Below are 12,782 nucleotides of genomic sequence, written 5' to 3'. Positions count from 1 at the left end.
TGCGTTTCGCAACTTGTACTCTTGTCATTTTTAGACGTTCTTCATCAATAATTTGAACCACTTTAATTGTATCTTTGTACATTTGAGCATTTTGGACCTTTCCGTCTTCAATTCTTCGTTTTCGCCTTTTGTCTTCGCACTTATTAAATATAAACGAATATTACTTGAATATGGAACAATTACAACTAAATAATTTACATATTGGGAGGATATTGCTACTAAATATATGTTCATTTGGAGCACTATCACCCTCCATGCTTGATTGTATGATACACTCACTCTAAACCGATTAGCTACATCATCACGTATATCTTTTGGTTTATACTCTCGATTAGCAGCCTTGAACGAATCCATAAGAATACTACCCAACACCTTTTTAGTAGCATGTTTATTGTTTCCCATAATTTGTGTGCGTGAGCAAGTGTGTACGTCATGCAACTTTTTAACCATAAAGTTTTCAGTGTGTCTTATTTTGTATGCACTACATTTCCACTCACAATTTGGCAACACATATTTAGCGGTGTACCGAGATTTGTCTGACTTTACAGGCTTTATTTGAAAGTTTTCTTCAAGGCATTTTGTAAATAGCTGGTTTAGGAATTCTTCCTTGTTCGAAAACGTTTGACGAACTTTGACCAAATCAGATACCTGATACGTGGTTGGAATTGGGGTCGTAAATTCTGGGTTTTCTTCATCTTGCTGACTGTGTAGAGTTGGCATATTCCAGAATACATCTTGTTTTTCTTCATCTTCTTCATCTTCATCTTCCTCGTCACTTGCTTCATCCGATTCACTAGACCCAACAACAGGTATAAACGGGTTCTCTATTTTTTTTATTTTACACACGTTCTCGGCGCCATGGTTGAAGAAGTCAAATTCTTCTGTGTTTGGAGGTGGTATTTCAGCCTGTTTTTCTTCCGAATAGTGTGTTTCGAGGTTTGGTTCGGAATTGTGTATTTCATCCTGTTCTTTTTGCAGATGGTGAGTTTGTTTGTTTGGTTGAGACTCGAGAATCCGGAGGTTTTGTTGGAGATGGTGTGTTTGTGGATTTTGTTGGGGCTGGTGTGTTTGTGAATTTTGTCCGGGTTGAAGCATTCTAACTTTGTCGACAACATAAATATCAATAGGCTCGTTTGTGACAGCGTGTTTTAAAAACTCAAAAAAATCTTCATGATCATCAGTAATATCAAAAATATGATTATTATCAATATATCTTAGCGAAACAGGTGCATTAGGTGGCAATTCAATTTTTTTGAGAATTTTCCTTAACAATACTCTTCGATTTATTAGTTTTTGTGGAGCAAGTGGTAGTTTTAATCTGGTTCTAAAACAGTCAAGAGGCAGATACATAGGTATGTTGTTAACAAATTCAAAATTACCTCCACAACATACATGAACAACAAATGCTTCATCATTACTACAGCTCATTAAGACACAAATTAGTGAAAAAATAGATAAAAGTTGGTACCTTAACGATGCTCTAATGACTTGATCTTTTTGAAAATGAAGTAAAATAAAATTATTAATCTGGAGTTCTAGCCTCATTAAATAGACAGGTACATAATCTTATCCGTAAAGGTACAAAGAATCCAAAAAAATCTTATCCAGAAATCAGGAAAAATCCATTCTGATAAGGCGCAAGGACGCAAGGACGCAAGCCCTTATCCTTGCGCCTTGCGTTTACACGCAAAGGCGCAAGCCGCAAGGTCACAAGGTCTAAAGATACTTGCGCCTTGCGCGGGCAAATTCTCAAAAAAAAAAAAAAAGGGTTCCAGCTCAGAAAAGGCCAAAAAAATGGGTATTTTGGTGATTGACCCAAGATGCTAATGTATGCACACAACACATTCTACAGAGGCGGAGTGGTGGCCTGTGCCACGAGTCAGCCCTACAAACCAACAAGGAGCTAGCCCATCAACCATATAAATAGCCGGTCATTATAATGACACCAGTCCACTTCTTCTTCGGATCTATATATCCAACAGCCCATCAAGTCACCATACGATATTTATAAACGCGGCATAGTCCAGTAACTATCTGGAATAATGGTCAAGAGTTCAACTGTTAACTAGAAATGGTGATTTTCCTTTTATCTTTTTAGTTATTTTTTTTTTTTTTTTTTTTTTTTATCAATAATCTTAATTAATTTTTTAATTTTTAACTTTCTAATTTCTAATACTTACTAGTTTCGATTTTTCGAGCAGCCCAGATGTTTACCTTCTTTGATTTATCGTTTTACACTATTTAGTATGTTAGGTTTATTAATTTTCGTTTAATGATTATAGTTTAAGTTTATATAATGTATTGTTTGATTATATATATTTGTAAATTGTAAATTAGTACTACATTTACTATTAACGTTGTCTTCTTGGTGTCGTAGAAAGAGAATCACATGCTAATGTTATGATGAAACAATTACGAATCTCTCAGACAAAAGAAATATGGTACGAGACATTTGTGTTAAAAAATAACTTAATTTTCTGATATTTGGATAACCATAGTTCGTCCATTGTAATTTTATAACTCGATATATTTCGGTATAATTCTGTTTTTGTGCTAGCCAAATTATGTAAATTCTATACTTGATACTTATTAACCCAACTAGCCAAATTAGTTAATTTTTACTGAACTTGCATACATTCTTTAACTAAATATACATATTTTCCGCAATCATAAATAATTACTTTCACAATCATATGGATTAGAACTAACATGAATGATCAATTGAGTCAAAAAGATGAGAACTTCAATCATTATGCAACAAACAATACAAATGCCAAAATGTTTGGAATCTTTTAATCAAATGCATAATGAAAAACCATCATTATTAACAAAGTTATGAAACTTAACCCTCATTACAATGATTACAATCATCCAAAAACTCAGGATCCTTGGGCTTTGGAACGGGGCTACGAAAGACATCATCATCATCGTCATATCCCCTTCCTCTTCTTACAATAGTTGCCAATTTCGCTAAGCCGGTTTCCTTTCTGCCTGATCTGTTCTTCAAATTAGTGCTTAAACTCTCTTTATCTTTTAGTATTTCAACGTCTTTTCTCCTTTTGTAACGACTCCATGCCGCTTGTATGAAACAAGCAGCCCAAGTTCTCCATTGGTGCGAATGAACCCTGAAAGTGTGTCTAAGTTTCTTGCTATGCAGCTTACGAAACTGTGTCGCCACAAATTTCAAGTCTTTTGAGGTGAGAGCAAAAGCTTCCACCTCAGTGATGGCAGTGACTGTACGTGTAGATGATGGGATTATGACTTTTGGACGTGGGTCCAGTGCCCACGTCAGCAGTTCCTCACCACAAAAATCTCCAGGGCCGATCTCACATTGGTTAAAAAAGCCCGATCGGCCCCCTCCTGTAGTGTAGGAATCTAAATGACCCCGCATTATAAAAAGCATTTCATTAGTGGGGTCACCTTCTCTAATTAGGCACGTTCCATGTGTCGCAATCACAGGTTTTAGCCTTTCACATATTGCATCCACCGTGCGCTCATCCATTTGATCAAATAACGGGACCTGTTCACATTCACATAATTTATTACACCAAAAGTCCAGTAGATTAAAGTGATAATACAAGTAAAATGTATCGATCAAAGAAACTCACCCTTCGAACGAGCTCTGCACATACATAACGTTTGATATCTCTTCGGATATCTAGAGGAAGGGCACGTAAAATTTCTTGTTCATCAACACCTCGAGTTGTGATCCATTTATATAGATCGTGTTTACGCACACGCTCCCTTAGTTCATATGGTAGATGTCTATGGTGCATCCATTGCTCAGTATCCATCCGTTTTACCCTGTACTCCTCTAATCGCTTAGTTCTTGACTCCAGATATTGCTGTTTTTCAAAATAACATCAAATTCATAACTCATAAGATAACATTTTCAATCCAGATTTTTAATAAATAAAAAATAGTTTTACTTGCATATTGCCAATAAGCAAAGCAAAGAGGATTAATCCTGTAATGGCAATGAGTATGCAAAAGTGTGTTTCCGCTGGAAATGGACTTGATTGAAGTTCTTGTCCTGCAGAACTGCAAAGCTCGAAAACTTTAGTACAGGTCGACATATTTGTCCTACATTCGAAAGAAGTTAAGGGTTTATGGGTCTTAGGTTACCTTAAGCCTCTAAGGCCCCACCAGAGACAATATGAGTATTTTTGATAGAAGTTACTCGAAGCGATAGAGTATTGAACCGAATCCTCAACGAGCCCATATTGGTAATTGTCAACATCAGCACATATAATCGATACATTGCTCGTTAGATACCATGCTTCTCGACGAGGATTTTTCACATCAAAACAATCGAAATATCGATGATTGCATTCGACTTCCTTATCACATATCTCTACCCAACATAGCCCTTGTCTCTCGATCGATAAAAGATACCACATCGCTCCAATAACCTTCACAAACATATATAGTAATAATATTAATATTAATAATACAAAAAAAAAAAATGGATATTTTCTAACAACAGCCATAGGGTTTGTCGTTAACGTGCATATAACGATTGTAAGTGACGGTTATTGAATTGTACAGCTCTTCTTTGCAGGTTAACAACAATCCTAAGGCTGCCATTAGAAAAATCCTAAAAAAATATTAGTTTGCATAAATACTATAATTGATGCAATCTGAGCATGATGGTAAAACATACATGAGCAGCCAACATAAAAAGAACAAGATTATAAGCGGCCCCGACCCACGCGACATTAGCAACGAGGCCTGCTTGTTTTGATATGTGGGTCCCGAGTCTAAACGTGAGATAAAGCCGTAAGAAGAACTGAATCATGATAAAGTATAACACGCTCGTGTTTGTACTCATCATATCGCCATCAAGAATATGAAACCATGTCATCACTTGTGGGACCGGAAGTGTAGCCAAGAAATCGAGCCAAAATTCACCCTTGAGATACCTCTCAGAAATGCTACCCGAATCAAGAATCAACTCGCCTCTACCAAGCAAACGTGAAGAAGGCGCCATGTAAGCAGTACGAAACCGAATGTAAATTTTGAGAGCGTAAAACACATCAACAATTGTTCGGATGATAGTGAGTGTCGTTTTGAGTTTTACGTCTTCGTCCAAACACATATTCTCTTTGATCACAGGCAGGTAAAAAAATAAAGGGTCTACAGCGAGCGAAAACAGAGCTGCGATTAGAAACAATTGGTTCCATTGTTGCGTACGTTTGCCTCGAGGGTCCAAAATTGTGTTGTCGGTTTTTGCGTAATCCTCTGAGAATGCTCGTGAAAGCTTTTTCGGATCATCTTTCTTTAACGATGAAGCTTTTTGCTCCGGCGTTTCAACATCGACATCAGCATTAACATCAGCATCAAATCTGATACCAAAAAAAAAAAAAAAAAAAAAAAAAAAAAAAAAAAAAAAAAAAACAATTAGTAACTAATCATAAATAACTAACTATCAATCATAGATGAATAATGTGTAATTTTCTTAACCTTGTGTATCGTTTCGAAGTATTCATGTTGTTGAGGTAACTCAAAAGCTGATTACTTCAGCTGATGAAGTTGGTTAGCTATGAACTGTAAATGATATTATGAAAATTACAGTATTTTATAGACTAAAATGGTATATTACTGATATTGTCAACTTGTGCCGATTTAAGTGGTTAAGAGTTCACTTAATATTAATACTAATTTGACTGATGTTGTGAAAAGGTTTGGGTTGTTCTTATATTTGTCTCATATTTTTGGGTAGTTGTTATTTTCAAAGCATAAAGTTATACTAGAATACAGAGCAACAAAAGATACAAGAAAAGGAATAAATAAAAGATAAGTGTAGATACAAACCAAGAGATCATTTGACTATCAAGTAGGATCCTCTTACTTCGTTTAATCAGAATTTGAATATTTGACTCAGACAGACCCAGCCTAACCGAATATTTATTTACTGTTTCTTACCATTTCCGCAATTACCCCAATATGTTTACCTTGTTGAGATTCGAGTCTGAGATCTTTAAACGAATTATAACATCTTACCGATTTTATGAAATGATATTACTGATGATCAGTGACGGAGCTTGAAGATTTTAAAGGGGTACGGATATGATCAAGAAGACCAAATGATTTTAGCGTACAATATAAATTTTTAGTACGATAGTGATATCCTTAACAAGATAGGGCCTCTCAAGGACGGGAGGATTTGAACTTAAGGTATAATTACTTTTTAAGTTACGAGCGTTTGAGCTTTTAAATCAACTAAATCCGAATCCGTATGAACGAGATATGACCAAAACGGTGACAGCTCGAAAATTTTACGAAGCTTCAACATTTTTGATCATATCCCATTCATATGGTCCGATTCAATTCATTCAAATGTTCAAACATTTCACAACTTAAGAGTAAAAGTTTCATTTTTAGTTCAGGGGTCAAGGCCCCTTGAAAGCTCCATCTTTGTTACTGATATCATACGCCTAGACAATGCAGTGTTGAGTAATAGTCTCAAACTAACTGGATTGACTACTAAAGTGGGTATATTTGCATTATTGTATTTTTATAAATTTATCTTTTTGCTACTGAAAAAACCAATAATCATCAGAGGTGGTATTCAATTCTAAAACCTAAATTACAGCAAGTTTGATACCATTTATTAACCCTATAAGTTCCAATGCCCATAAGTTTAGAGTACAATTGACCGATTGCAAATACACATTAACATAACTGATTACAGCTTTTTAACACAACATTCAAACAAATTCAACTGGCATACAACAAATTGATAGATTACAAATCAGTATATAGTTTTTGAAACCTTACATTACAAAACTCAACGCAACTTATAAAACCTGCTAATTCTTAACATCACCTAGACAAAACGCAGCAGCTTCAATATAATTATCACTTTTCTGCTAATAGTCGTCACAAAAATTGTCTAAAACTGACGCCTTTGTGGAGCTTCAGCAACGCTAACTCGAATATTCCTTCCATCAAGATCCTACACGACAAATTTAATCAAAATTCATCCTTCACATACACAAATTCAACAAAAAACAATATCAAAAAGAATTAATAATCACTTACAACTCCATTTAAGGAGTCAATAGCGCTGTTGACTTCATCAGCAGAACTATAAGTTACAAAACCAAAACCCCTTGACCTACCACTCTCCCTATCGTAAACAACCTTAGCTTCAAGAACGTTTCCTTGTTCTCTAAACAAAGTTTCGAGAGCAAGATTGTCAACACTCCAAGCAAGGTTTCCAACGTAAACTCTGTTGGTGTTATCAAAACTCCTTCCGCCACCGCCGCCGCCAAAACGGCCGCCTTCTCTGGGCCCACCAAACGAAGATTCTTCCCTCCTTGGTGGTGGGCCGGAGTTCACCCTAATTTCCCTCCCATCAAGCTCCTGTCAAAGTGTCAAACAATTGAAAACCTCGAAATCATAATCTAAAGAAACTTAAAAACAATAAAGCTTTCAACTTTATACACACTACTTGAATCTTTATCCAAAAATATGTATAATATTAATATACTAGTATATAAACTTACATAGCCGTTGAATTTGCGAACAGCTTCCTCAACTTCTTCAACTGATGACATAGTAACAAACCCAAAACCTCTGCTTCTTCCACTAACCTTGTCATATATAACCTACAAAAACAAAGCACACTTCATTACACATACTAAATTCTAACTTTCTTTATTGAAATATTATACAAAACCACTATAGATACATAAATATATACATACACACATGGGCGCCCACACATTAGAGAACCACAAGATCCAATACTAACTCACACATAAGCAAGTTTAAAAACTTGATGAGGATCAAATAAAAGCAACAAAAAGTTGAAACACATTTGAATTAATCCAACCATGGGTCCAAATTTTAGCCTTTTGAGTTCATTCAAACCTCCATTGGTAATATTAACATGTGATTTAGCACTAAGTTTTGTATTGTAACTTACACTTGCTCAACTTTTCTTAAACATATATACAAACACTCACACATACATATGCAAAATTAAGCCTAAATTAGGAGTGATAACTAAAATGAACACAAAATTACATAACAAAATAGTAGGCAGTAAAATAAAATTAGGGTTTAAAGTAGAGTAAAGTAGTATACCTCAACCATTTCAACATTGCCAGCAGCTTCAAACAAACCAGCAAGTGCAGCACTATCAACACTAAACGGCAAATTACCAACAAAAAGTTTCAAGTCAGGTGAGAAGTTTTGCTGCTGTTCATCATCACCTGAAAGTTCTTCATCAAGTTCCAACCCAGATGAAACAGCAACTGTACGGATGATTCTTGAAGATGGGGTTGGTTCAAAAAGCTTGGTTGATGATAAAGTAAAGAGCTTTGGAAATGGTTTAATTGATGAAATGGAAACTGAAGATGATAATTGGGTTTTGGATAAAGATAGGGTTTTTGAAGAAGCTAGGGTTAGATATTGAAGGGATGATGTTGATGAAGCCATTGATTTTAGGGTTCGAGTGAAATTTGTGAAATTTCACTTGGAAGAAGCAGGGGAAGAGGTGGATAAGGTTTGTGGTAAGGGGATAGAGGGTTGTGTTTAGCTTCTAAGAAGGGGTTTTATAGGGTACAAGAAAAAGGGATAATAGTGGATGTATATTGGTTGATCCGACCCGTTTTGTATCTTATCTCATTGCAACTATTTTAGGTCTAGAGTTAGGGTTTCCTCAAATTTCCGTTTTGGGAATTGATATTTTCAGCATGTATTTTATTTCTTTCACATAAATTGTTTAAACTATCCTTAATTATAGACTTACACAAATTTTTTAATACTTTTTATTATAATTTACTAAGAGATATTTTGGAACAAAAACATGAAATAATTGTAGAACAAATAAAATTAAGAATTTTGGCCTCCCCTATTTCTTTATTGATGTTTTTTATTTTAAGTTGTCAACCTTAACTCTAGATTTTATTAATATCTTATATCTTATCTTTTAATATGCTCAGTAGTATAAGATATCCATAACTACGGATTAAAATTTTTTCCTCACATAAAGCAAGAGATTATTTGCCACGTGTCAAGTCATCATTCAATTTCAGCCTATAATCCACGTGTTATTTTTTAATGAAATCAGAATTATTTTACTTAATTACAAGAATATGACGCGTGTCCCATTATTATTTCAGTTTTACTCGGCCATCAATCTTGAATTCGAATTCCACAGATAACCCCTTTCAATCAGTTTTTAGGGTTTCACTTTTTTAACCGCTCAATAACCTCCACTTCACATCTTCCTCTCATACAATATGTTTATCCGTCAGATTCATTATCATCTTCATCATAGAAAACACAACCGCCCTCAAACCTCCTGAACTCGCTTCATTTTGAACTCGATTAATGTAAAATTGATAACAATCGGATGATGAATCGGATAATAGACGACCGAATCAGCAATATAAATTTTGGATTGTAATTGTGAAATCAATCAGTGTTTCTTATGTGAAGCCTCAATATATTGATCGAAGCATTAACGAGTTGCAACAACACGATATGTAACCAGGTTTGTTAATTTTCATTACGAATTCGAATTTTTCTAACTAATCGACAAGTTTGTTGATTTACTAAATTTTGATTTTTTTGTGAACGGGTTTTTAATTTGCCCAAATTTAATTTTTTCAAAATTTTCTTATATCGGTTTCTAAGTTATCTCAGTAGATTAACCCTGTTTCAAATTTTCTACGTATCAACGCAATGATATAAACAGGTATGATGTACCCGCTCTTCAGTGCAATATATTAAAAAAAACTTGCGAAAAATGCAGGTGTTGTCAATGGTAACAAATATAAGGAGCAATTAATCTTTTTTCGTCATGTTGCTCTTTTGTATTTTCACCTGTTTCAGGTTTGTATGGCACCAGAATTTTTGACCTTTTTATATAGTTGTAGATATTTGTGTTAAATTACAGATTATTTCTTTTTTCAACTTAGCTCGGACTGCTGGTGCTCCGGTGTTTTGAACGTTCTTTGTTTGTTCGTTTGTTTGCGCTGGTAACAAAATCTTATTCTCTACATGGTTTTTGAAATAGATAGTGTGCTGCTTTTTGCTTACGTTTTTGTAGTTACCATTGTGAATTAATGTGACTACGTGTTGATGTCGATGTTAACTTTGGTTAGACTTATGTTTGTTGGTTATTAGTTTTAGTTGATGTTAGTATTAGTACCCTGTTTGCTTTTGTTGTTGGTGTATGTGTTCTTTGTTGGCGTGCAACATGAGTGGTAGGAAGAAACAGGGGAAGGTTTATGTAGGTGAGTGTTCTACTCTGTTAGTGATAACGGGTGTACCCGAAGTGTGTTTGTCCGGTTCTATGTCGGAGAGGCAACTTCAATTCATTACAATTTATAATAAATCATTCCATCTATATCATACAATCACGTGATTATGTTATAAATCGTTTATATATTCTTGACGAATAGTATAGTCAATTAGTTGAGAGTAAGTGATTTCTTACCGTAATTTAGCAAGATGTAGCGATCTGTAATCAAACTATTTCCTTATGAGATGGTCAAAAATACTGTTTTATCTTTAAAAAAATTTGTTACTTTTACTTCATGTTTCTTCATGATTAACCTTCTGAAGATAAGTTAGGGTTGATGCCTAGCAGATTCAAAGTATTTATTACATATAATGTATATTTTTTTTGTGTGTGTGTGTCATACAGATACAACAAACAAGATAAAAGAAAGAAGGGAAAAAGTAAAATTCTATAAATTGTTGGAGTTGGGGTTGAACTGCACGTCAGGTGTTTAAACCCATCAATATGCCAACTGATGTACACACAATTTCTTATCAGTTGGTACACATAATTTCATTTTTAATGTATATACATAGAAGATACCTTTATTCTTATCAGTTGGTAGTATAGTATTTTTTGGACTAGAATATGTGGTTGACTAAATGAATGCAATTGATCAATCATAAGAGACTAAGGTTTTAATTTTTAACGAAGGGTTCTATGAATGTGTCACAAATTAGTTAGTGTTTCCTGTGTTCCAAATACTGGCATGTTCTACCACTTGATATATGACAACATTTTTTTACGCTAATGAATCTGTGTAATCACATACATGTTTAAACTATATGATAACACACGGGAGCGCCATACAAGGCCTAATCACAACCATCGTACGAATCGATGGTAAAAATCAGTACTGATAGTTGTCACTTCATGCCTGGTTCGAAAATATGGAGGTACTTTACCAACGGACTTTCTGAATTTGTTGTGACTTCATGCACTTTAAGAACGGGTCGAATGTACGTCTCAATTCTTACATTTAATGTCACTTTAAGAACGGGTCGAAAGTGGTTTGTGGTTAGAATGGGTCAAAAGCAGTTTCGGGTTAAAATGGGTCAAAATTAGTTCAGATTTAAATGGGTCAAAATTAGTTCAGCTTGAAATGGGTCAAAAGTTCTTTAGGGTTATAGTGGGTTAACAGCAGTTTCGCTCGATCAAGTGTTTGTTACTACTTAAGTACATATTCAATTACATGTTTCCAGGTTGGTTCTCAATCTATAATTTCTCTCATTATTATTTCAACTCATTACTTTTATGTTACAGTATTGTTTTATAGGTGGGGTGATTTATTTCATTACTTTTATTTTAATATGGTAGGTGGATAAACCAACAACCGAGATATGAGGAGTCGAAGCATGGACCACATTCTTATGAAGAACCAGGTGCACCCGAAAAATTCATTATATATCATCATTATATTCATTATATTGCTTTTTTTTTCTGAGAATCGAACGACTATGAACCCCGTCCCTTAATGTCAGTGTTTAAATTGCAGGTTCAATGGAACAACATTGTTGGAGCAGTCAAGACCAATTTCGCATGATATGATCCGTCAATGTTGCCCAATTTTGGTGTAAATCGTGAGGTAAGCTCTGTTTAGATTTTGTATAACCAATATTTGTGTTGTGGTTTGATGTTTATAAGCTTATGTTTGAGGTATACGAATGTGTTGATTGAATGATGATTTGTTTTTGCCCACTAAGTGCTTGATTAAACGCTTGAAAGAATATATGAAAGTTGCAGTTATGATTGAACTAATATCGTGTTAGTTTTAAATTTTATGTTTGAAATAATATGATTTTTATCATATCATGTTTCAAGAACAATTTGAAGAATTCTGCACATCATGTATGGTAATTTCACTCTTTAGTTGTAATTTAAGTTTTTGATTTGAGTACTTTTTTTCTTTTGCGTTTCTTATTTTAAGCAGTTTGTAGTATCTCATTATTTGTTTTGTTGTTGTTTGCACGATTGCAGTGGAATTTCTGAGTGTTTTTGTAGTAAAGGTATTCTATAGCGTTTTTGTTTCATATTTTCATTTTGTATCAAAGGAAATTCAATCTCTTTGGTATTGTTTGAGAGTACTGTTTGAAGTTCTGACTAGAAACATTGTTGTGATCATGCCAATAAATGTGGGGTTCAACGATATTAAGTTTTATGCAGTCAACACACGGTTCAATCTTTGATTAAACAAATTTTAAAAATGTATAATCTGCTTGGTATTTTTGCTAGATACTATATATCCCTCATGAACTAATCAAGAATTTACTTGTGATTAAGTTTTTCAGGCTAATACTTAAATTTCAAAACACATATCACACCCAATACAGCTCTTTGTGAGCAGGTATAAAATGACATCATATTTTGTTTTATCGTTTTACCACTATTATTGTGTCACCATTTTTGTTTATGTTTTCATCATGTTGTGTATTATACTTATTATTAACCTTTTCTTAACTGCAGATTCAAATACTAAATTCTC

At 34.2% G+C, this 12,782-nt stretch overlaps 1 protein-coding gene across 1 annotated transcript; it reads right to left on the bottom strand.

Annotated features, from left to right (window-relative positions):
• Positions 1–2,842: 2,842 nt before the first annotated feature.
• Positions 2,843–8,543, bottom strand: LOC139889349 (protein CNGC15b-like). The gene is made up of 8 exons (XM_071872308.1): positions 8,095–8,543; positions 7,512–7,613; positions 7,144–7,368; positions 4,664–5,260; positions 4,126–4,412; positions 3,930–4,041; positions 3,609–3,845; positions 2,843–3,520 (listed from the first exon to the last, which is right to left on the bottom strand). The coding sequence occupies exons 1-8, from the start codon at positions 8,446–8,448 to the stop codon at positions 2,843–2,845; spliced, it is 2,592 nt and encodes an 863-aa protein (XP_071728409.1). The 5' UTR covers positions 8,449–8,543.
• Positions 8,544–12,782: the final 4,239 nt, after the last annotated feature.

Source organism: Rutidosis leptorrhynchoides, chromosome 1 (assembly GCF_046630445.1).
Source record: "Rutidosis leptorrhynchoides isolate AG116_Rl617_1_P2 chromosome 1, CSIRO_AGI_Rlap_v1, whole genome shotgun sequence".
Lineage (NCBI taxonomy): Eukaryota > Viridiplantae > Streptophyta > Magnoliopsida > Asterales > Asteraceae > Rutidosis > Rutidosis leptorrhynchoides.
The sequence above is the reverse complement of the archived record's forward strand: the minus strand, read 5'-3'. Positions and strand labels throughout refer to the sequence as shown.

Bases quoted from the DNA above. Each gene is read 5' to 3' on its own strand.
- LOC139889349 (XM_071872308.1), bottom strand. From the start codon at position 8,448: ATGGCTTCATCAACATCATCCCTTCAATATCTAACCCTAGCTTCTTCA. The intron at 7,614-8,094 runs GTATACTACTTT...TTGTTTTTGTAG, and splicing joins GCAATGTTGAAATGGTTGAG to GTTATATATGACAAGGTTAG. The intron at 4,042-4,125 runs GTAACCTAAGAC...CGAGCTTTGCAG, and splicing joins TGGGGCCTTAGAGGCTTAAG to TTCTGCAGGACAAGAACTTC.